Source organism: Macrosteles quadrilineatus, unplaced genomic scaffold (assembly GCF_028750875.1).
Source record: "Macrosteles quadrilineatus isolate MER2022 unplaced genomic scaffold, UCM_ALF_1.0 Scaffold_7__1_contigs__length_78375512, whole genome shotgun sequence".
Taxonomy (NCBI): Eukaryota; Metazoa; Arthropoda; class Insecta; order Hemiptera; family Cicadellidae; genus Macrosteles; species Macrosteles quadrilineatus.
The window spans coordinates 2,913,787-2,938,825 of record NW_026542600.1 but is presented as its reverse complement, the minus strand read 5'-3'; the positions used below and the strand labels follow the sequence as shown (position 1 = coordinate 2,938,825).

The 25,039-nt window shown below is 36.6% G+C and overlaps 1 protein-coding gene across 3 annotated transcripts in view; it reads left to right on the top strand.

Annotated features, from left to right (window-relative positions):
• LOC128997756 (F-box/LRR-repeat protein 20-like) overlaps positions 1–25,039 on the top strand; it is an 88,633-nt gene that overhangs the window by 47,540 nt on the left and 16,054 nt on the right. For all 3 annotated transcript variants that reach the window (XM_054423418.1, XM_054423420.1, XM_054423419.1), the window contains exons 7-8: positions 3,721–3,912; positions 11,148–11,249. In XM_054423418.1, the coding sequence (XP_054279393.1) occupies positions 3,721–3,912; positions 11,148–11,249 (294 nt within the window). The remainder of the gene's footprint in view (positions 1–3,720; positions 3,913–11,147; positions 11,250–25,039) is intronic.

The window sequence follows — 25,039 nt, the reverse complement described above, 5'->3', positions numbered from 1 at the left end:
GGTATAGGCGTGCTGGTTTCTATGTAGGGGATTGACTCTGAGGACTGTGTCCCCCACATACCTCAGCACCAGTTTCCCTAGGGTCTTCAACAGGAATGAGGACAGAGAGATGGGACAGAAGGACTTGGGGATCCGTGTAACTTGCCTTACCAGGTTTTGGGATGAAAACCACCCTTGAGATGCTCCAGGCCGGGGGAATGTGTCCCAGGGCCAAGCTGGCCCTGAACAACTTACTCATTGCCGGAAGTAATATATCGATACCTTGCTGGAGACAGACAGGTCTTACCTCGTCAGGTCCAGGTGATTTGTATGGGATGAGTGACCCTATGGCCCATCTCACACGACTGTGTGTCACAATGTCGCACGCAACCCTCCACCGAGTGTTGTTTGCCCTTGCGACAGCTTGTTCCTCATCCTCCGGCACCAATGGCTCGCTTGGGATGATGCAGCCAGGGAAGTGGGTGGCCGCCATGAGCTTTAGCACTTCCTTAGGTTCATACAGCATTTCTCCCCCAGGCTCCTTGAGGGGGCCTAGCTTGGAGGAGTTGTCCTTTGTTAGGACAGTGTATATCCTAGATGTATCTCTAACACTTTCTAGCTTGCTACAGAAATGTTTCCAGGAGAGCCTTTTGGCCCTCCTTACAGCCATATTATATTGGGTTAGCAATCTATGGTAGCCATCCCAATTATTTGTCCTCTTCGTCCACCTGAACTGAGACCTGACTCTCTTTTTCAGGCTGGTGAGCTCTGTGGTCCACCAACTCACTTTACCCTGCTTCCTCACCGTTAGCGGGCAGCTCTCGTCAAAGGACGTGACAATGGCCTCGCCTAAGCTCCCAGAGGCAAGGTCTAGCGTGTTGGTGTCTCTGACCCAAGGGAACTGTGTGTCAAAGCATTCAATGCGCTCTTTAAGAGTTGATCTGTACATATCCCAATCTGCCTTTCTGGGATTCCTGAACTCAATCTTTTCCAAGGAAAAGTTACCAATGTTGAACATGATATGTCTGTGGTCAGAGAGGGAAGGTTCCTGGGATACCCTCCAATCCAGAATTCTGTGACTGATCCCCACGTTGGTTATAGTAAGATCTATTACAGATTCCCCAACCCTGCTATGAAAAGTTGGTTCTGAACCGACATTAGCAATCATTAGACCATTAGAGGCTAAGTATTCAAGAAGTGCCTTACCTCTTGCGTTATTATCCCTACATCCCCCAAGCAGTGTTGTGGGAGTTGGAGTCACAGCCCAGCACGAGGTCGTCGCCGGTCCTGGCCGAGTGCTCGACCAGCTTCCTAACTTCCTCTTGCGGAGGCTGCGTGGGCTCATCTTGCGGCATATATACTGAAGCAAGTAGAAGACGCCGTCCGGACTCCCTGCATTTGGTCTCTACCGTCGTGATGTCTCTGGAACAAAATTCCAGAACCGGCACACAGATGGTGTCATTACTAGTCCAAATGCAGGTTCTAGGATTCCGGACCTGAGCCGAGAATACCTGGCCCCTAGAGACCCCCATTCCCGTTATATTGCCGTCTCTAACCCAGGGTTCCTGGATAAGGGCAAAGTCAAAAGCCCCAACCGCTGTACTCGCACAGAGTACCGCAGTGGCAGCTTTACTGTGCTGTAGGTTCGCCTGCAGTATTCGGATCGTCATCAGGAGCACCTGAAAGAACCTTGAGTTGAACCCTTGTTATACCCAAGAAAATCCTCCAGCCCCTGTCCCTCAGGAACTTGGCACTCCCGCAGTCAATTGCCAGAACCAGAGTTTGGTGTTCCGCCTCTCGCTTGCAACTGACCACTCTCCAGTCTCTGGTTGACAGTCCAGGATTCAGCTTCTGGACAAACTCAAAGATTTCTTTAGGATCTTTCCTGGCCAGGATCCAGTCGGTATGGAGAAGGACCTTGGTGGTACGCAGGAGATCTTTATGATCCCCCACAATCACACTCGGCCCCCCCACGCCCACCGGACCCAGACCAACAGCCACCTCCTTGAGCCAATCTCTGGTCTCCTCGTTTCCGCACATGACTGCGAGGGCACCTTTGTCCTTGTAGGTTTTCAGGATCTGCTGAGGAGTGGCGGCCATAATAACCATCTCAAACAGTTTCTCCTGTAACAAGCAAAATTGTTCATCAGTGAACCTATCGTCAGGATAGTTCTCTGGAACAATCGCCATCTTCCAGCCCGAGAGTTGGTCCTTGAAGGTCAAGTCCTTGCTGGCATCGCCCTCTGCAGCGCTCCTTGGCGGCGGGGGTGGGACATCCCACCTTCTCGGCCGCTTTGGGGTCTGCTGAGTCTGATGCTGCTGCGGTGGACCTGAAACTCTACGCATAGGAGAAATACCAGAGCCCTCTCCTCCAGCAGGACTAGGAGTTTCAGCCTGCCTTTTCCTCTTGGGCTTGTTGACAAACCCTTTGGATTTTTTGTACTCAGCTTTTGAAAGCCAAGTACCCTCAGCCTCCTTCCTTGCCCTGACCTGTGTCCTCCACACACTAGGGGGTAAAGATGGCCGTTGTCTTCTCTCCTGTTCTGGAACAGTTGCACATGCCTGGGTCTCTAAGCTCAGATCCGGTGTTGCCACCTCAGAGGTAGAGCCCAGGGTTAGATTTGAATGGGCGCTTGAGTCAGCCACACTACCCGCCAAAGCCCTGTGTGCTTCCTCAAGCATTTGAACGTCGTCGATACCAAGATTTTGTGGAGATCTAGCAATGAGGGAGCTCCTGGCAAAAGCCTCTTTGCCCCCCTCCACCTTCGTCTCTGAAACATTGTCTGAAAATTTGCCCTCCCCAGAATCCATGGGCAAGCCCTCCAAGTTGGAGGGGTGGGATTCACGCCTAGGCGCTGACCCACCTGGGGTAGTTTCCGTAGTTTGATTAGCAGACATCATAGCTTCTGAAACAATACCAGGTTAGCAGTTTGAAGACCGTACCGTGTTCCATACACTCCGCTCATCAATACCTACTCCAGCACCGCTGCACACATACCAGAACTGGAGGGCAGTGCAGCAGCCTTACCGTGATCCGTTCACTCCGCCTGCTGCTCAATTGACACTGAGCCCGGACCGGTGTCCATCACCTCGGCCTCAGGTCATACTTACTAGTGTCGCTGCTCCCCGACCCTAGGGCAGACATTCACTCTGCCACCATAGATCCGCTGCCTTTAGTGATAACAGTGGCACCCCATGTAGGCTGTGACTAAAGGACACAGTACAGATTAACTGACTCACAGCGGTCTTGAGGGAAGGGTGCCACAAGGGCCCACATCCCCCATGAGGGGCTTACGCTTACCTCTCGCCACCCCACAGACCTTTTTAAAAATCTTGTAAGACCTTACGCTTCTTAAAACAGTTTCATATTTTGAAATATTCGCTAGTTTGTGTAGTTCTCGTTTACGCCTACTTAAAATTCAGATACCAGTTGTAATCTTATTTTTGTTAGGTGAGAATTTTAAGAACGTTGTTTCAGCTACCATGTCGGGACTGGGGTGGAAACCAGCTAGGATTGTAGGGAATGAAGTTAAGAACACGCCTTTGGTCGCTCACGTTGCGGCAAAGAGAATTCGATGAAAACTATAATTTAGATCAATCCTAGTATTATAATTTCAAAACACCTATCCTAACGTATTGGTTGCACAATTGAAAAGAATTGTTTTGATTAAATTATGCCTGTGTCTTTTCTGGTCTATTATGAAACATGGACGATTTATAAATGTGGATTTTGTTTGACAGAATATAGAAGACAAGTCGATAACATGGCTGGCCGAGTGTTGTCCTCAACTACACTACCTGTGCCTATCTGGCTGCTCACATTTGACAGACACTGCACTCATAGTCCTAGCTCAGTACAGTCATCAACTGAGCACTCTGGAGGTGGCTGGATGCTCACAATTCACTGACACTGGCTTCCAAGCTCTAGCTAGGGTCAGTCACATTCTTTGTTTAAAGATCATGATTGGTGATGGTGAGTTGATGTTATTTAAGAGATTTATTTCAGATAATTTCTTACAAGATTAGTAAAAAACAAAGTTTTCAAAGTGTCAGGATCTGTAATCAGGTGGGAAAGTACCTAACCATAATAGTTGTTAAACGGTTGCTCAGTTGATAGCAGTAGGGGTTCCTGGTACCTGTCACTACTCTTGTATTGTACAGGCTCACCCCTTGCTATGCTTGAGGCCCATGTCGCCAAACAAAAGCAAAGTTAACCCTCCTGGTGTGTCACTTTTTTCTGTAGTGTCACGTAATCTTTGGGCATTTTGCAACGATATGTATAAAAATTATAAAAATTCTTTTTTTTTAGAGGAACTATACCATGTTATATATTTTTGTGTAGTTAAATACACACTAGAGGTGTGCGTATATCCAAAAAATTGGGTTGGATTCGGTTCGGTTCGGATATCCTTAACCGACCAGAGCCCAAATTTCTTATCCGACACTATCTGTTAAATATCCGACTTTTTCGAATATACTGTATATTACAAGTAAGTTACGGCATTTAGAGTGAAAACAAAAAGTTCATAAGATAATAATCATTAGTTTCCATTTTCCAAGGACGTTTTTCAAAATTACGTTTCCATCAATGTGATGGGGGTCGTCAACTAAGACTAATTGTCTAGTCGTCAAAACATTCATATGCGCTTCGTCTAGTCTTCACCTTGAAAAATAATCGAATCAAATTCAATTCAATTCAATTCAAAATATCTTTATTCATTCAACAATACAACAAAATAACAATTGACAATTAATATACATTACATAGAATACAAGACATAGTTATAACCAATAGAAATTAAGAATGAATAGTTAGGTTCCTCATTTTCTCGTGTTGAGGAACCATTACAATCTAAAAGACGTACTGGAGAACAAAAACAAATAATACATTATGCTATATATAAAGATTAAACATATTATATAATGGCAAATTTGTATCAAAACAATTTAAAACTATGAAATAAACGTTTTTCCACAGATTCAAATAAAACATTAAAGTGATAGATAATAACAATAAAATACAGTACAGAAAAAAATCAAAACATGTGTACTTCCATTTACAACAACTAGGACAATAATGTTTCAACTCCAGGTAAAGTAAAAAGCCACTTCTTTAACCTATTTACAAATATTTTAGAACTAGTACTTAAACAAATATCCTTTGGAAGAAAGTTAAATAACTTAGGAGCTAGAAAACTAAAAAAGCGTCTAAAAAACTCATTATAAGGGTGTGGAGTAACAACAAAATTTCTAGATCTTAGTCTATCAGAATAAACCTGCTGATTTCCTAAAACGTGACCAGATCTAATAAAAAATATTCTTAGTACTCTGAAAACAAAGAGGTGTCTTAGTGGAAAGATTTTTAGAGATTTAAATAAGGGAAAACAATGTTCTAGCCTGTCTACACCCATAATCAACCTTACTATATTTTTTTGGGCTACAATCAAAGGAATAATGCTGGAGTGGTAAATACCTCCCCAACATGATATGCCATATTGCAGTTTGGAATCCACCAAAGCAAAATAAACAGTTCTTAAAATAGATCGAGGACAGCAAGACTTTAGCAAATAAAATTTTCTTAGGCAAGACCATAGATATTTTTTTAGATTATTTACGTGGGGCTTCCAGCTAACATTTTCATCAACTGTGAGACCAAGATATTTAATGTCTTTAACTTTCTGAATATCCATGCAACCCTTACAAGAGGAAGCCGGTACTCCCTGTAAACAGTGTAAACATTTATAAAGTAGTTTTTGATCTACTACATCGGTTTTATTCCTCAAGGAGAATCGAATGTACTTGGTTTTGTCACTCAGGGCCATTTTGTTTGAGGTGAACCAGATTTTTAATTGATCAAGATCTTCTTGCATATGTCTCATTAAAAGGGCTGAATCCTTATGACAGTAACTAAGAACCGTATCATCGGCAAAACAAGTTATTCTTCCAAAAAATGTTCCTGTACATAAATCATTGATATAAACTAAAAACAGAATAGGGCCAAGCACTGAACCCTGGGGGACACCACAGGTTATGGACAAATTAGAACTAGTGACCTTTTGTAGCTTAACACATTGAGATCTACCGGACAGATAACTATTAAACCAATTCCAGGCAACTCCTCGAACACCTGCATTCCAAAGTTTTGAAAGAAGTATTGTGTGATCAACTGAATCAAAGGCCTTTTTAATGTCCACAAACACACCACACACAACAAACAAATGTACCGTAATAACAATCGTATCTAAGTAACGTGCGGTACTGCAATACGAGACTTATAGTACGGTGCAATTAGACCTAAACCGGGACATCCAAAAAAAAAGTTTCAAACCAGTGCCAAATTGTTGAGTACACTTCCCTCAATATGTAAAAAAAAGTTACACTGATTTGAGTGTCGGGTTTGGGGGGGAGGGGGTGAAAATAGGACTTTTTTTACTTTTTCGCAAATACCTCAAAAACGGTGTGTTTTTCTTAAAACGTAATCAGTTACAAAAATAATCTACATTAAATTTCGAACAAAATGATACCATACAATACCTATCTACTATGAACGGTTCAGGTAATATTGAGGGGTAAATGTGATTTTTTTCTTAAATTCTAAAAAAAGTTGTTTTTTAAATGGAGGAAACCCATGGACACCCATAAAAAAAGTTTCTAATGAATGCCAAATTGTTCAATAAACCCCCCTTAATATGTATAAAAAAGTTACACGGATTTGATTGTCAGATTTGGGAAGGAGGGTTAAAATAAAAGGGGGGGGGGAATGGGACTTTTTTTGCTATTTTACAAATATCTCGAAATCAGTGCGTTTTTCTTCAGATATAATGAATTACAAAAATAATCTACATTAAATTTCGAACAAAATGATACCATACAATACCTATCTACTATGAATGGTTCAGGTAATATTGAGGGGTAAATGTGATTTGTTCTTAAAATTCTAAAAAAAAGTTGTTTTTTATCTGGAGGAAACCCATGGACACCCATAAAAAAAGTTTCTAACAAGTGCCAAATTGTTCAATAAGCCTCCCTTAATATGTGTAAAAAAGTTACACTGATTTGAGTGTCGGATTTGGGAAGGAGGGTTAAAATAAAAGGGGGGGGGGGAATAGGACTTTTTTTGCTATTTTACAAATATCTCGAAAACGGTGCATTTTTCTTAAAATATAATGAATTACAAAAATAATCTACATTAAATTTCGAACAAAATGATACCATACAATACCTATCTACTATGAACGGTTCAGGTAATATTGAGGGGTAAATGTGATTTTTTCTTAAAATTCTAAAAAAAGTTGTTTTTTATCTGGAGGAAACCCATGGACACTCATAAAAAAAGTTTCTAACAAGTGCCAAATTGTTTAATAAACCTCCTTTAATATGTGTAAAAAAGTTACACTGATTTGCGTGCCGGTCTTGGGTAGGAGGGTGTGAAAACGGGGTTGGGAATTTTATTCATAAGTAATTTTGTAAATTTTGTTAAGTAACATTTTTTATTTTCCATTTTAACACAAATATAACTACAATATAACTAAATATGACTTACCTACCTAAAAAAGACAAAACCTACCTAGATACGGGAACACGGTGAACTTTCTACCGTTTGAATTCTCAAGAAGATCGAATAAAAACGATTTTTAGTTGTAAAATTATTGTGATCAAGGCTACGCTATTCAGGGTTGCCTCATTTTACATATAAAAATCGTGATATTTATTTATTTTTTATTTTTTTAAAAGCCAAATAAAAGTGTTACAGACATTTTTTCATAAAATTAGCCATATTCAGCAATTTCAATTAAAAAAATTAAATGCCCGCCATTTTAAAATTTTTATTGGATTAAGATAATTTGTTTCTAACGTGGGTCTATTTTACCTCAACATACATACCAAGTTTGTTAATGATCGGTTAAAAAATTCAGAAATAATGTTTTTGTGAAAAAACAAAATGGCAAATAACGAAGCGATTTTGGAAAAATTTTCTTGATTTTCTTTTTATTTTCACCCATAGAACCATTTCCTGGGGTTTGGCTGTTTACTTACAGGACTCCCTGTATACAGGATGTCTCACCTAAAGTGAACCAATAGCTAACTTTTTTATAATGAGTTATACAGTTGACTTCGTATGGGACACTCCCCTTTATTTTTTTAGATGATTTGGAATGGTTCCTAATTTTAAAAATATGTTCGCCATTTTCCAATATATCCGACAACTTTGTTATTTCTTATGGAACACCCTGTAGTTTATGATTGTTTTAGAAAATAAATCCAATTTAAAACATTTTTAATTTTGACATTTTCTCTTAAAAGCTACTAGTTTAGGAGTTACAGCATGTTACACTTATGGAAAAAAGGCTTGTTGTGTACATTCCGCATCCTGTAGCTCATAAACGAGTACCTAAGTTAATGAAAATGCAAAGAACAAAAACTTTTTTATGGGTATCCATGGTTTTCCTGCATTTAAAAAACAGCTTTTTAGAATTAAAAAGAAAAATCACATTTACCCCTCAATATCTCCTAACACGTTCATGGTAGATAGGTATTTTATGGCATCATCTTGTTTAAAATTTAATATAGATTATTTTTGTAATTCATTATATTTTAAGAAAAACGCACCGTTTTCGAGATATTTGTAAAATAGCAAAAAAGTCCCATCCCCCCCCCTTTTATTTTAACCCTCCTTCACAAATCCGACACTCAAATCAGTGTAACTTTTTTACACATATTAAGGGAGGCTTATTGAACAATTTGGCACTTGTTAGAAACTTTTTTTATGGGTGTCCATGGGTTTCCTCCAGATAAAAAACAACTTTTTTTTAGAATTTTAAGAAAAAATCACATTTACCCCTCAATATTACCTGAACCATTCATAGTATATAGGTATTGTATGGTATCATTTTGTTCGAAATTTAATGTAGATTATTTTTGTAATTCATTATATTTGAAGAAAAACGCACCGATTTCAAGATATTTGTAAAATAGCAAAAAAAGTCCCATTTCCCCCCCCCCCCCTTTTATTTTAACCCTCCTTCCCAAATCCGACACTCAAATCCGTGTAACTTTTTTAGACATATTAAGGGGGGTTTATTGAACAATTTGGCATTCATTAGAAACTTTTTTTATGGGTGTCCATGGGTTTCCTCCATTTAAAAAACAACTTTTTTTTAGAATTTTAAGAAAAAATCACATTTACCCCTCAATATTACCTGAACCATTCATAGTAGATAGGTATTGTATGCTATCATTTTGTTCGAAATTTAATGTAGATTATTTTTGTAATTCATTATATTTGAAGAAAAACGCACCGATTTCGAAATATTTGTAAAATAGCAAAAAAAGTCCCATTCCCCCCCTTTTTATTTTAACCCCCTTCCCAAAGCCGACACTGAAATCTGTGTAACTTTTTATACATATTAAGGGAGGTTTATTGAACAATTTGGCATTCATTAGAAACTTTTTTTATGGGTGTCCATGGGTTTCCTCCATTTAAAAAACAACTTTTTTTAGAATTTAAAAAAAAAAAATCACATTTACCCCTCAATATTACCTGAACCGTTCATAGTAGATAGGTATTGTATGGTATCATTTTGTTCGAAATTTAATGTAGATTATTTTTGTTTTTGAGGTATTTGTGAAAAAGTAAAAAAAGTCCTATTTTCACCCCATTTTCACCCCCTCCCCCCCAAATCCGACACTCAAATCAGTGTAACTTTTTTACACATATTAAGGGAGGCTTATTGAACAATTTGGCACTTGTTAGAAACTTTTTTTATGGGTGTCCATGGGTTTCCTCCAGATAAAAAACAACTTTTTTTTAGAATTTTAAGAAAAAATCACTTTTACCCCTCAATATTACCTGAACCATTCATAGTAGATAGGTATTGTATGGTATCATTTTGTTCGAAATTTAATGTAGATTATTTTTGTAATTCATTATATCTGAAGAAAAACGCACCGATTTCAAGATATTTGTAAAATAGCAAAAAAAGTCCCATTTCCCCCCCCCTTTTATTTTAACCCTCCTTCCCAAATCTGACACTCAAATCCGTGTAACTTTTTTAGACATATTAAGGGGGGTTTATTGAACAATTTGGCATTCATTAGAAACTTTTTTTATGGGTGTCCATGGGTTTCCTCCATTTAAAAAACAACTTTTTTTAGAATTTTAAGAAAAAAATCACATTTACCCCTCAATATTACCTGAACCGTTCATAGTAGATAGGTATTGTATGGTATCATTTTGTTCGAAATTTAATGTAGATTATTTTTGTTACTGATTATGTTTTAAGAAAAACGCACTGTTTTTGAGGTATTTGCGAAAAAGTAAAAAAAGTCCTATTTTCACCCCATTTTCACCCCCTCCCCCCCAAACCCGACACTCAAATCAGTGTAACTTTTTTTTACATATTGAGGGAAGTGTACTCAACAATTTGGCACTGGTTTGAAACTTTTTTTTGGATGTCCCGGTTTGCTCTTTTTTTAAGCTAATTGCACTGTACTATTATAAAAACCTAAAAATTGTAGTTTTGACCTAAATATTAACTACCAAAGGAAAGCCTAACAGAACACTAAATTTAAACCTTGTATTTATTATTTTCTTTCTAGAGTTTTACTTAAGCCTACACTAAAATATTCATGAGCTCATGTCACCACAGATCATATTGCCTCTACTCATACTCACACAAACACGAACATAAACACACTCGTACATTGTTAAATAAAATTACGACAAAAGGTTCTCATGGACGGAACAAAGGCCTGTGACGAACAGTATTTATTTAATAGTACCGTCGTGGGAGCCGGCTGGAGAACACTGAAGGCGACGATGTATGTTTGGACATGGACTCGTCCTGCGGGGGTTGTCAGTCGAAGATGGACTTGTGAATGATTTTATTAAAAGTTAAGACAATTAAGTGACATTGATGTTTAACCAAGCTCCTTGTTTTGTTCTATCATGCTCATGTTTACTTTGTAAACGCTTCACCACAACATTAAACTGCATTAAAAAAAGAGAAACGTGACAAAATAACTTATTTTATTTTTTTGCATCACATTGCATTAATTAAATATACAAGACTCAATAAAAGCTCGGGACTAGCTTTTCTCAAAGAGCTTGGTGTGCACTTTACAAAAAGAAAAATAGGTTTCTAAATTGATGCTCTTGGACGTTACAGAATTGTAGACTGCTTGAGAAGATGGACTTAGAAGAGTGTGTGCTCATTACAGATGCAACCCTTATTCATCTTGCAATGGGATGTCCTCGACTGGAGAAACTGGTATGTTACAATACTGTGATTTCATTGGATAGCACATTTTGTATCCTAATGTCATTGCGTCACTGGGTACATAAATACTTATGGATGTTGATGGTAACTATATATTCATAAGGAAGAAACATCCTTCATCTAAATTAAAATATTAAGTCTTTCTTTTTGTAAGAAAATAGAAAGCAATTTAGGGTGTTTTAGTGTGTGATTTTTAAAACAAAATGAAATACTACTTTTTGTTGCTTCTTGAGCAGTAGTTTGAATATCACCTATATTACCCCAGCTCTTGAACTTGGGATAGCTAAAAAGAGTAGTGTTTTAATAACAACTGGATCAATTGACAGTACAAAGTAATATCAATAATTTCAGCTTAAATTCAGTGATCCAGAGGCTATTTCAAAACACAATACAGAAACATGAATAAAATAAATTCGGTGGATGATACATAATACAACTATGGAATATAATTTTTATTTGTGAACTCACACTCATTTCACTGCAACAAATGATTCTGCCCCTTTCTTTGAAAGATCAAATGCATCTTCCACAGACCTTCCCAAAATTCATACCCCTCTCCTCAGGCAAGATTATTACCATTTATTTCCATTCCACAACTTGATACAACTATTCGGATCCCTTTCTTGCTTCATTGAGATCTTTAGGAATTAGGCGACTTGCTGGCTCAGTCGGTGAAATCTGCTGCTCCTTAAAATCAATCAGGCCAGTTCATTCTATTTTATACCGGCTCACTCCTTACTTATCTTGATACGGCTCATGGGAGGCCTTTGAGGTCCATATGGACTGGAAAATTCAAGGTTAAGAGAAGCTGTCAACTAAAATGATGTATATTATAAAGTTATAATATATATACCTTACTATATATCGCACTGTAATGTGTAATAAAGTATTTATGATGCCTATTTCAATTGCTCCTGAGCCGTCAAATCAGACATTGCTGATTCAGGAATGATCGCTTGTTGTTTTTGATTTTTCGTTTTATTTTTCTTACTGGCAACTAGGGGTCTGCGGGTCCCCGAATTGATCGTGTCGGGTCGGGCCAGCGGAAGGCCCGAGAGACCGGGGCGGGTCAAAGATTTGTTCGAACCAAGATCGGGTCGGGCCAAAAAACGAATCGGCTATTAATTTGTTTTTAAAGAAACACAAACCTGTAATTATATCTATTATTGCAAAGGAATTAAAATGTTAAAATGAGAATTAAATATTAAGTTTGGTTATAAAAAATAAGACTATTTATCCAGAGGTACTAGTTTAATTGTTTATTGTTTATGCCATACCTAATTAAAAATATATTTTAGTAAATTACATAATACAAGAAAAGTAATAAAGAATCTGAAAGAAGGATCTGAAACTCGTTCTTTTATTTTCCTATTGTCCTTTGTGTCATTCAGTAACAACATTTCTGATCGTCTGGTTCGACATCAGCAAGTAAGTCAACAAAGAGGTTAGGCCTAAATGTTTTATCATTTTTGGAAAGTTTAATAACAGTAAAATGACTTTTTTTCGTAAGTTAGAAGGGGTTTCAAAAACTATATTTCTAAGATCAAATACAATATATACAAGACACTAACTACCATAAATTAATTTCTTTGAAAATAATCTGTAACAGTTTTATGTTTTTGAATTAAGAAATATATCTTTTTGTCTCTACTTCCTTGTTTCTTACACAATGTTGTCAGCAATTGGAGCAACCGAATGGTGTAAGAGGGGAGGGGGAGGGTCTATGACCTTGAGTGCCCCCGGGCCTGGCTGGTGAGAGTGATTCATGGTTTTTGTTTACATCCTACTGATTTTGTTTACGATTCTGATTCCTTCCTTCCACCCCGCAGTTTCAAGTTTCAAAAACATTGACTTACAGTTTAAAAACATTGACTTGTGTTGCTAATTAGGGCAACTAGTGTCGCTCCTTATGTTGCCAAGTTGGCATTTTATTTTCTTTTCTTTTGATTTAATATAATCTTCTATATATTGGTTAAGAGTTCCTTTTTGGGTACCTAATTAATTGTGATATTGTTTGACTTGAGTTTATGGATTTTTATTTCTTTTCATTTACGGTATTAGCAATCAAAATCAGTTGTTTTTACATTTTAATCTCTTGCAGTAGGTCTATACATACTATTGTTTGACATGATATGCAATTTTTACAGTCTTTACTAATTATACAGTAAACAATGTGTGTGTTAGTTACTGTTTTTGAGTTTTATAGTAAATCAGTTTACACAACATCTTTTCTTCAATCAGATCAGTTCTCCACTTGTCGTGTTTCTTAGCCTATTTTAGGCCCTATAAACACAATTCATATGTAAAGCTGTAGGCCTACTAATGCCAATAATAGATAAATTATGTATTTATGATGCTGTAACTAATAATGCTATTGCAAGTGTGAGGTTTTTATACTTAAGAGGTTAGGAGGCAGGGAATGAATGATACATATTGATTAGTGGAATAATAGAATTTTTATTTTCTTCTTTCTTGCAGTCTTAAAGCCAGTCAACAGGCCCTAAAATTGTGATATGTTAATTGATTTGTTTATGATCGTTTTTTCTTTTTATATCAGGTTCCATTCAAAATTTGTTGTAATTTAGTTATTTCAACAGTTATGGGAAAGAATGTCTTCATAAAAAATGTTATTTTCTTCTTTCTTGCAGTTGAGGCAATTCCCAAGCTGTAAATAAGATATGAAATTGAAATAATATACATAAATACATTTTTTTCATATTTTATTATCAAGTAATATTATAAACACAGATAGAAGTTAAAACAATTAAAAATCCGGTAATTAATGAATTTTGTCTTGAATCTTGAGACCCAAGGACCAAAATGATCGGCCCGACCCAACCCGACCCGAACTAAAAAGGTCTGTCCCGCAGACCCCTAGTGGCAACTTAAGTCATTTTTGGTTTTTATCTCAGACTCTGTGGGACCTATGCTAGGCCTGTCTAACCCTTTTTAAGGTTCCTACGTGTAACCCTGTTGGTAAGCCGAGTGGTTCTACCTGGTTTATCTACTTGTGTAATTTTATTTTTAAGTAGTGTGAACGCACAGTGTCCTGTCTAAATTATAGGTCCCCACCAAACCCCACTGACTAGAGGGGCGATAATAAGTGTTGTGTCTAGTGACACTTTTATTTTATTCTGAGCTCTACTTAACTAAGACTAATATTAATTAAGACTACCGAAAACACCTCTGGAGGATCCCAGCAACCCTACTCCTGCGAGTCCTGGGACTTTGTCCATTTTTTAGGTGGCGTAATTTCCTGCGTAACTCTTTGTATTTACCTGGCAGGAAATACGCGTCACAAGTGCTCAAGTTAATGGATAACTCCTTGTCCAATGATTTGGGTCTGTTATTCCCTATTTTACATATTCCAGGACTGAGTTTTGACGGCCCTATCCCTATTGAGGCTACCAGCCGCCTAATACCCATGAAATTCATGTGCTAGCCTTCCATTGGTTCTAGGTGCCACCCTCATATTTGTCTATGTGCTGATCACACGTAATCTAGCCTGGCATGAGGATCCAAACAAATCAAGCTGGTGATTTCTCTCACTCCATTTATCACTGTAGACAAGGGTTCATATCAACTCAACAAGATGGTATTATATCAAGTGTGGCGATTGTTTATTGGTACTTAACCGATTAAGGTGGTGCAGTAAAACCTCACTAACTCGACAATTTGTGGAATTAGAGGTTTTTGAGTTTCAGTGTTGTCGAATTATCCATAACATTGAAACTTTGCAAACGCGATGGTAAAAGCTCGGCTTGAGCTCGATTTTCTGACTTAGTGCTCGATCTCTCAATTTCAAGCTTGTATCAGCTTGGTGGCTCAAGCTTGTTGGATCAGCTCAGCTCGAAAATCGAACTGCTTCACATGAAAAGTCTAACACAACGATAATAAGGCAAAGCCAGCAAGACAAGCGCCCTGTCAGCTGAAGACTGTCGAGTTAGTGAGGTTTTACTGTATTACATTAAGTGGAGTGGTAGTTGGGTGAAGGTGGTATTGCATTAAGTGTGGTGGTGGTTGGGTGAAGGTGGTATTACATTAAGTGTGGTGGTATTTGGGTGAAGGTGGTATTGCATTAAGTGTGGTGGTGGTTGGGTGAAGGTGGTATTACATTAAGTGTGGTGGTATTTGGGTGAAGGTGGTATTACATTAAGTGGGGTGGTAGTTGGGTGAAGGTGGTATTACATTAAGTGTGGTGGTGGTTGGGTGAAGGTGGTATTACATTAAGTGTGGTGGTGTTTGGGTGAAGGTGGTATTACATTAAGTGGGGTGGTAGTTGGGAGAAGGTGGTATTACATTAAGTGTGGTGGTGTTTGGGTGAAGGTGGTATTACATTAAGCGGGATGGTGGTTGGGTGAAGGTGGTATTACATTAAATGTGGTGGTGGTTGGGTGAAGGTGGTATTACATTAAGTGTGGTGGTAATTGGGTGAAGGTGGTATTACATTAAGTGGGGTGGTAGTTGGGTGAAGGTGGTATTACATTAAGCGGGATGGTGGTTGGGTGAAGGTGGTATTACATTAAATGTGGTGGTGGTTGGGTGAAGGTGGTATTACATTAAGTGTGGTGGGGGTTGGGTGAAGGTGGTATTACATTAAGCGGGATGGTGGTTGGGTGAAGGTGGTATTACATTAAGTGTGGTGGTAGTTGGGTGAAGGTGGTATTACATTAAGTGTGGTGGTGGTTGGGTGAAGGTGGTATTACATTAAGTGGGGTGGTAGTTGGGGGAAGGTGGTATTGCATTAAGTGTGGAGGTGTTTGGGTGAAGGTGGTATTACATTAAGTGTGGTGGTGGTTGGGTGAAGGTGATATTACATTAAGTGTGGTGGTGGTTGGGTGAAGGTGGTATTACATTAAGTGTGGTGGTGGTTGGGTGAAGGTGGTATTACATTAAGTGTGGTGGTGTTTGGGTGAAGGTGGTATTACATTAAGTGGGGTGGTGGTTGGGTGAAGGTGGTATTACATTAAGCGGGATGGTGGTTGGGTGAAGGTGGTATTACATTAAGTGTGGTGGTGGTTCGGTAAAGGTGGTATTACATTAAGTGTGGTGGTGGTTGGGTGAAGGTGGTATTAAATTAAGTGGGATGGTGGTTGGGTGAAGGTGGTATTACATTAAGTGTGGTGGTGGTTGGGTGAAGGTGGTATTACATTAAGTGGGATGGTGGTTGGATGAAGGTGGTATTACATTAAGTGGGATGGTGGATGGGTTAAGGTGGTATTACATTAAGTGTGGTGGTAGTTGGGTGAAGGTGGTATTATGTAAAAAAAGAAGAGTTGTCAAGATAAATGTTGTGGAAACCATCCCTAAGCCTATTGCAATCTGTGACTAGACAGCCAAGATGGGAGGCATCGACCGGAATGATCACTATTGCACCAGCTACGGCTTTGCCAAAAACGTTTGAAGTGGTGGAGAAAATTGTATTTCTGGATTCTAGAAGTGCCAATAGGAAATAGCTTTATTTTGTACAATATTGAAAGAGAGAAGAACAATTTGAGACCAGTTATCCATTCAACGTACAGAAAAGAATTTATAAAGGAACTGGTTGGGGATGTCAGAAACCTTAGCTGCAAACAGGGTCGCCCCCACTCTGCAGAAGGAGATGATGTTGTTCAATTGAATGGGATGTACCATTCCCTGCAGGTACAAGAAGCGAAACTAAAGACTGTGCAGTTTGTTCCAACAGAAAGGTTCCAGGAGGGCAAAGGGAGACCAGTTTTTACTTTGCTACGTGTCCTTGGAAACCCGGACTTCATCCAAACAACTGTTTTGACAAATATCATACAATCAAACATTTCAAAAATTGAAGTAAGGCCCTTTACACAAGATAATAGGCCTAAACTTGAATCAAAATAAACTATAAAACAATAATAGGCCTTTTAGTTATTAGAACAATTCTTTTAGGGGAAAAACTTATTTTTTTCAATTTTTTATTTGTTTTCTTTGTGAATTTTACTAGGTATATAACTATTATTTTAGCATCCCATAAACTGTTGTGCAATTTTATGTCAGTTAGGAAGTGAGACAATGAATCAAGCCAAACCAACACCAGTAATTTAGTTCAAATTCATTTCTGACCAGTCAGAAACTTGCCAGCAAGTTTGTTAGTTTAGCTTTTATTTGCGAATAGTATTTGCCGTCTATTTACATTTAATAAATAGACATTTAATAAATAGAAATAAGGTTGAGTTACTATTTTTCTTAAAGTTGGTTGCAAGTGAATATGTTAAGGGCTCCACTTTGTGTAGGGAATATTCATTCGGACGATCAAAAAGAATGAACTTTGCCCCAAATTGCAAAAACCCAACACACCTCACTTGGTATGGCAAACTTTGTAATCTTACTTTACCAAACATGCATTGATTGCACAATTATTGTGTACCAGCTAGTCTAAAAAATGATTATAATACAATTCAGTTAAAATCTAAACTTATCCACAGGAATATTAAGCTTAGCAAAATTCTCAAAGTAACAAAATTATTTATTGACTCCAAGGTGTAGACTTCATATTACAAAGACAAAAAAAAAACAATATTAATTCCCTCAAAATTAAATTTAATCCTCTAAATAAAATTTACAAAGAATATCTAGCCTCGATCAGTTTACCAAGGTCTCAGTAGTATAAGCTTATCAGGAAATTAAATAAACTATTTATCAGGAAAAATTACTAAAATCTAATAAATTCTCCAAAATGTCTACATTAAATATCTAAATACAACCCCTAAATCAGTTTCATAAAGTAAAGAACAAAAGAAATTATTCCATTGCAGGAAGCAATAATATCCACTTTATCACTGAAAACAATAAAATGTGATAAAGTCCATTCCTGGTTGAAGAGTAGGTCAAGTAGCTGGAATTCTAAACACACTGAGTCAAAATTAAAGTGTCACTCATAACAGTAGTCTTCACAAATAGGATATACCATCTCAACCGGGCCCGGAATGCGAACCGCACAATATCCAGCCGCGGATGGACTGATCAGCGGTAGGTGTACCCCACAAAAGCAATGGGTTTGCTAGGTAGTGGTCCAGATGAGTAGCCGGTGACTGTGGCCTCAAGATGTTGGTAGAGCCTCGTAAAGACCATGTAACGTCCTTAATTTACAGTATATTGCATAAAATTGAATAAAATATAACATCAGACAGTTTTAATTGGGCCAAAATATATAATAGTCAAAACCAGAACAAATAAATAACATTTCATAAATAGCTGTCCTCATTTAGTGTAAATTAATTTGTCCCCAAATAGGTTAAGTTATCAAAGTTTACAGATAAATTAATCAGTCACTGTACAATAGCAAGATATTCATTTGGTAAAGGCTACTGTGGTTTTAACTTAATCACTTTCATGTGACAAAACATTGTCCTAGCTAGAATAGTATTTCACAGGTTCCCTACTAATAATTAAAAATTTAGTCACTTTAAGCTCAAGACAATATTTAACAATACTAAAGTTGTACAGTTGTGTTCACATCACATTATAAAATAGTAAAATTAATTACATAACATCTACTATGAATTTAATAAATTATAGACCTTGCATAAATTATAAATATACTTTTGTCAAAACACATTATATTATTTCAGAAACATACACATTTAGTATTATGTATCGAGCAAAATATTCCTAGTCATACTTTATTATTTCATAGCAAATATATAATCAGTAAAAATAAATAAAAACGGTTTCATAGTTTCTGACAATTTAGAATTAATTTATAAATGATAAGGCAAAGTATTATTTTCCTGTTCAAAGTAACAAAGCAAATAAATAATTATTCCACACTTTATCAAATAAAATTCTACTTGAATTTAAAATCAATTGTAACTTCAAAATTAATTCCTTTCAAAATCAACATATTATCTACACAAATTTAAATCAGCTTTAACATTTTTTACTAACATTTAATTACTAAAATAACATTTAATTACTAAAATAAAATTACATTATAACTGTTTCACAACCATGTCAAAATTGGTTTTAAACAAAACGTAGGTAATATTTAAAATACTATACTTTTCATATTTTACTTTCATCCATGACTTATATTGTTGCTCAACCAAATTTAAATACAGCCCCTACTTAATCTGGCTAATTTATTCAACTTTTATTAACCCTTTTTACACTTTTCAAGACTTTACAATATTTCAATCCTGACCATGAAAAATCCATGCATGCTTTGCAAAATTCAAAATTAGTTACTTTATAATTTACATTTTTAATTTAGTAAAAACATTAATAAAAAGTAATTGCGAAATAATCAATAGACAAAATCTTTATTGAAATATTCCTAGAGAACATTCATGCGTCAGGTACATAAAATGTACAGTATGTACGTAAACTAGTTCAATCAATCAATAGTTTTCCATACCTCTTTGCACTAAAATTAGGCTTAATCCTCTTGAGAGTAGAAGGTCAATATAATACTCTGATTATTGAAGGTCCCAACTTAACAGGTTAACTCATCAGTGTCTGGTGGCAGTCTGGACTGTAGTCATCTGTCCAGCGCTGTCTGGACTCTTATCAGAGCTGATAACGAGGGTTTAACTGGCCAAAATTAGCTCCAGCATATTTAAAAGTTATAATTTTCCTCATAGCTTTGAAGTACCAGTGACTATCAGGTGGCAACATGTCAGCATTGTTGGCTAGCACAACAATGATTTTATATTCTTGGGGTGATCAGTCCCAGGTCGGACTTAATATACGCCACTTAACTGTCACAACGTTCAGTTTAACAGAAGTCCGTTGTGTGTGTTCCCAGTATTTATAGCCCTATATAGTTTATGTTTATTTAAAAGTAGCATTTAGTGTTTCGCAACAGTTCTGAAGTCTTCCATCATGAACAATGCAAAAGCCATCTTAGATTTACTTATTTTATTAGGCCTACCGCACACGAGAGACTTGTCAGTCGACTATTTGATCTTAATCTGGAGTCAAAGTCGGCCCCATAGTGGTAAATCTGAGCGCACACATGGGCCGACCGCAGCCAGACATTTTGGGACTGACCGATTTTCCCGCCGACTGCTCCCCGACTCAACTGTCGTGTCGTATTGAAAAGGCATAGAGACAAGGTTGGCAGTACTGACTGCATTTCAAGCACACAGCCTTTTGGTTAGCTCCTACGTTTTTACCAATTATTCTAATAAATAGTGAGTTAAGTGTTTACTTTAAATTGATATCAGAGAGCTTTCTTGGACATCTTAACGTATAATTATATAGAAGATGCACCCAGGAGTGTGATAGGACAGCAACAAATTAATTGTGATAACGTCGTGCTCGCCGAGGATAATCGTCTACTTGAAGTTAAAGGCGGTTCCAGTGTTGGGAAGTAGCGCGCTACAAGTAGCGACGCTACAGTAGCGCGCTACTTTTTTTGTAGCGTTAGCTGTAGCGTCGCTACTTTTAAGATTTTGTAGCTTTAGCTGTAGCTAGCTACATTTTTAAAGTAGTTGTAGCGGAATTTTAGCTACTTTTCTCGCTACATTAACATTGTTTGAGATAGTGATTTTTACCATAACCTCAACCTTACGTGAAACAACATCTTTCAAACTGAGATTTTCAAAACAATTAGGTCTACTTTCTATAAGCATCTAGACTGCCAGTGCAAGTCCGAGGAACGGTAGGATCGTGGATCAGATCGAAAAACCCCCCACCACCGCTCAGTGCCGATGGCGTGACGGCAACCATTACTGCAACGATACGGAACTGAGTCATGAGCCTTTGTGGTGAAGTGGATAGCGTGTCGGGCTGATAATCTGAAGGTGCCGGGTTCGAATCCCACCGGGAGCACTAACTTTTTGTCAACAATTTTTTTCATATCAGCAAGTTTGGTTGGTTTGGTTAGGTTATGACAGTTTAATTTTATAATTAAAAGATTGTAAAATAGAATTTGAGACATTTATAATTTTATTTTTAGAACAGAGCTATTTTTCGATTAGTAAACCTTTATTCGAGTTTATCATTATCAGCAAGTTTGGTTAGTTTGGTTAGGTTATGATAGTTTAATTATATTTAATTCAAATTTAATCTACAAATTATACGTTTTGACAGCGACAGTAATACAGATAACAATTTTCCCGAACAGTTAGATAAGCTATGCTGATGCGCCGGTATGATTCGGAAGCGTACGACATGGTGCGGTGGTGGGGGGTGATCTACTGATCTGATCCACGATCCTCCGATCAGTCCGTTCCACGGACTTGCACTGGCAGTCTAGACGCTAGTCTACTTTCTTGGCTTCATACAGCTGGTTGCAGCCGTTTCATTCCCTGTTACAACGTTGTGTGGACATGGAGGCCATTAACTGAGTGTTATCCTTATTTTTAGCTCTCATTTCCTTAATTTACTACTCTATGATTACTGTCAGATAAAATAAAATCGCTAGATGCAGACGACGTTTAAACGTTACCGGTACCAGTGACAAGACAAGCTATTGAATGCTTGCAAGTGATTGACAGGGAAATTAACAATCAATTTACTTTCTTTGTTATATCGATAGTGTTTTAACTAGGGTTTTAATGGAAACCAACACTAAACCTTAAAATAATGAGAAAGCTGGTCTATCAACCTTTGCTTCAGCTGTTAATTGTGGTTCATCATCACAAGCCCTTCCTTGGTTAGATTACAAAGATTTTTCAAAGGTTTACTAAGTTAACAAAGAGGAAATTACCTGATGAGATTTAAGATATGCCAAGACTGCATGATAATTGTAACGAAAAAATCTCCATATAACATGAAACTTACATTTAAAAAATAGCATAGTTTGCTCCTGCTAACAGCTCTTGTATTGGACTATTCCTAGGCTATGCTATGGTTTAAGATCAATACCAAGTTCAATTATTAGGAATATATCTGTTTAGTCCTTGCAAGAACAAAGCTACTATAGCCAACTTGTTACATAGCCAAGTAGGCCTACATGTTATTTTTACTTTACAAATTTCAACATGTTTAAATTAAAAGCCGATTTCAGGACAAGTTGCTGAATACTGTTTTCTGTACCAACTAGGTTGAAGCACAATTTGCCCTATGCATAATGACAATAAAGGACGATTTCTTGAGATTGAAAAGTGTTATTCATAGAACAAGTAACTTATCACTATGGTTAAAAGTTATAGCAACCATGTCGTTTTTAACCTTAAAAGTAAAGAAAGGCAATACACTCCAATTTCAATAGGCTAGGCTCTGTAACACAAAAAAGTATTTTTAAATAATCGTTTTACAGTTTAAGTGGTCTTAATTGTTGATATAAGACATCTATAAATGAATCTATATTAAAGAAATAAAATGAGCTTTTAAAATATAGTTTGGTTGTATGTCCTTTGAACTTAATGAAATTTACGTATAAGATGTTTAAAAATAATGCAATATTTAAAAATAAGTACTAAATATGATGGGACACCCAACTATTTGATGCTGTTGTTGTAATGTTAGGTTTATAATGCCAACAAATTAAATAAAATCTAGGAATTATTTGTTTTCCAAGTTATGTTAGATACAATACTGACATTTCTTGTTTAAATGTTTGTTCAATAAAAATGTTGTTGCAATTAATTTTACATTTACCTAATGTGCGTGGAATAAAAAGTAACGTCTTTGGGAAAGTAGCTAAAATTGTAGCTGTAGCTACATTTCATTGTAGCTGTAGTTGTAGCTAGCTACTTTTTCGGAACTGTAGCTGTAGCTGTAGCGAAGCTACTTTTTTGGAAATGTAGCAGTAGTTGTAGCTAGCTACATTTTAAAAGTAGCTTCCCCAACACTGGGCGGTTCATAGGTTCGTGGGTTTTTTATCAGTAGTCCCAATTCGAACAGAGGTCAGTTAAGTCGAGGCACTCAAATCAAATCAATTTATTGTTGTAGACATTTCACAATGCCTTAATAATCGTCATCAAATATATAATGCTGTTATTAATACAGCAAATGAATACTTACATGTAATCAATCAATATAATAAGTTCTAGTTTAAAAAAAAATATATATATACAGGCACAATTAAATAGAAATCTTTGGACATGTAAAAAATCCTCCACTGTATATGGGCATTTTTGTATTAAATATGTTTTCATTTTTGATTTGAAAGTGTTTAAGGACAACTCCCGAGACTCCACTGATAAATTATTAAACAATTTAGCTGCCATGTATTGAATGTTTGTTTGACTCTTTGAGTATTTACAAAGCACTGTTTGTAAGTTGTTTTAAATCTGGTTTCATAATTATGTCTATTTGAATTTTCTGAGAACATTTCTAAATGATTTTTTATATACAACAGAAATTGAAGAATATATCTCAACCAGAACTGTGGGTACATCAAATTACACTAGACATTGATAGTTTGTTTCGTATTGTAGTGGATATTGGATTTGTATGAGTGGACATAAAATCACGGAGTTCTTCTCGCCATTATCGTCGCGAAGTGTGCAACGCGTGCGATCGAACTCGTCCCCGGAGCTCGCGAGTGATAGTCACTTGACATTATACTTGATATTACTTTTTTTTACAGTTTTGACAACAGCTAATTTGAACCAATCAGCAACAAAACACATATATGCCCATACATATGTGCATGGATGAGGGGATATAATACTTAGCGGACAGTAGTAGTATAATATAGTATAATAGTGTTGGGAGTAAATGATGTTTGCAAGATAAAAAGACAAAATACTATTTATTGACTTTGTTAATCTATGGGTGATAATACCATGATTGGTGGATGATCTGATTAGGTAATACTGTGTAATCTGTCGGAACAAAAGAATTTTAGTTTTATGAATTTACAAAATAACGATTTTTGCATAGAATTGAGGTATATTTAGTACTTTAAATTCATTAAACACAAGATTTTAGGAATAACGGCGATGTTTGTAACTGCTATCTTAGTAATAGACTTTTGCATTATTTCGAGTTGCGTTGAAACATTCTGATAACATGTTTTCCAAGCTAAAATTCCATATAGCAATAATGATTGCACATAGGCATAATATACTATTTTAATCAAGTCTGGGGTTAGTATTTTGTTGATACGTGAATAAATAAAAGAAACTTTCGCAGTTTATTTCTTACATATGTTACATGACAGTTCCATTTTAGGCGGTTGTCAAACATAACACCCAGGTATTTGTATTCAGACACTCTCTCAATGCACTCACAGAGAACACTCATTCAGCCTCACACTCCCGCACGTGTGCAAATGCAGCTGCAGGCCGATCGGCTCTCACAGACACTGGCATAAATTTTGTTTTGGATGTATTAACTGAAAGCCGACTCTGGTCGAACCACTGCTTGACAGTGTGATGGCCGTGCTCAGCCAAACGGTACACTTCCTCCCAGCTGTCGCCCTCAAAAAGTAAAACTGAGTCATCGGCACAAAGAAAAAGTCTTCCGTCCTCAAAAACGACCCTACCAATATTATTTATACAGGGTGTTCAAAAAAGGTAGGGATATAATTTATGTAGTGATTCCTTGGGTCAAAATAAAGAGAAAATCAAGAATAAAATTTTTTCCACAATCACTTTTTTTAACCAGATATCCTCCATTTTCTATTTTTTACATAAACATTTTTATTTTTTAGGTTATTTAAACCAATATTTATGAAACTTGGTATGTTTGTTAAAGTAAAAGAGACACATGTTAGAAAAAATATTCATCTTGATTTAACTTAAAATTTCAAAATGGCAGCTATTTTAATTTTTTAAACTTAACTAAAATGTCAAGAACCCTTTCATTTAGTATTTTTAGTTCCCAACTAAACGATACCACGTTCAAAAAGATTCAATAAGGAATATCTG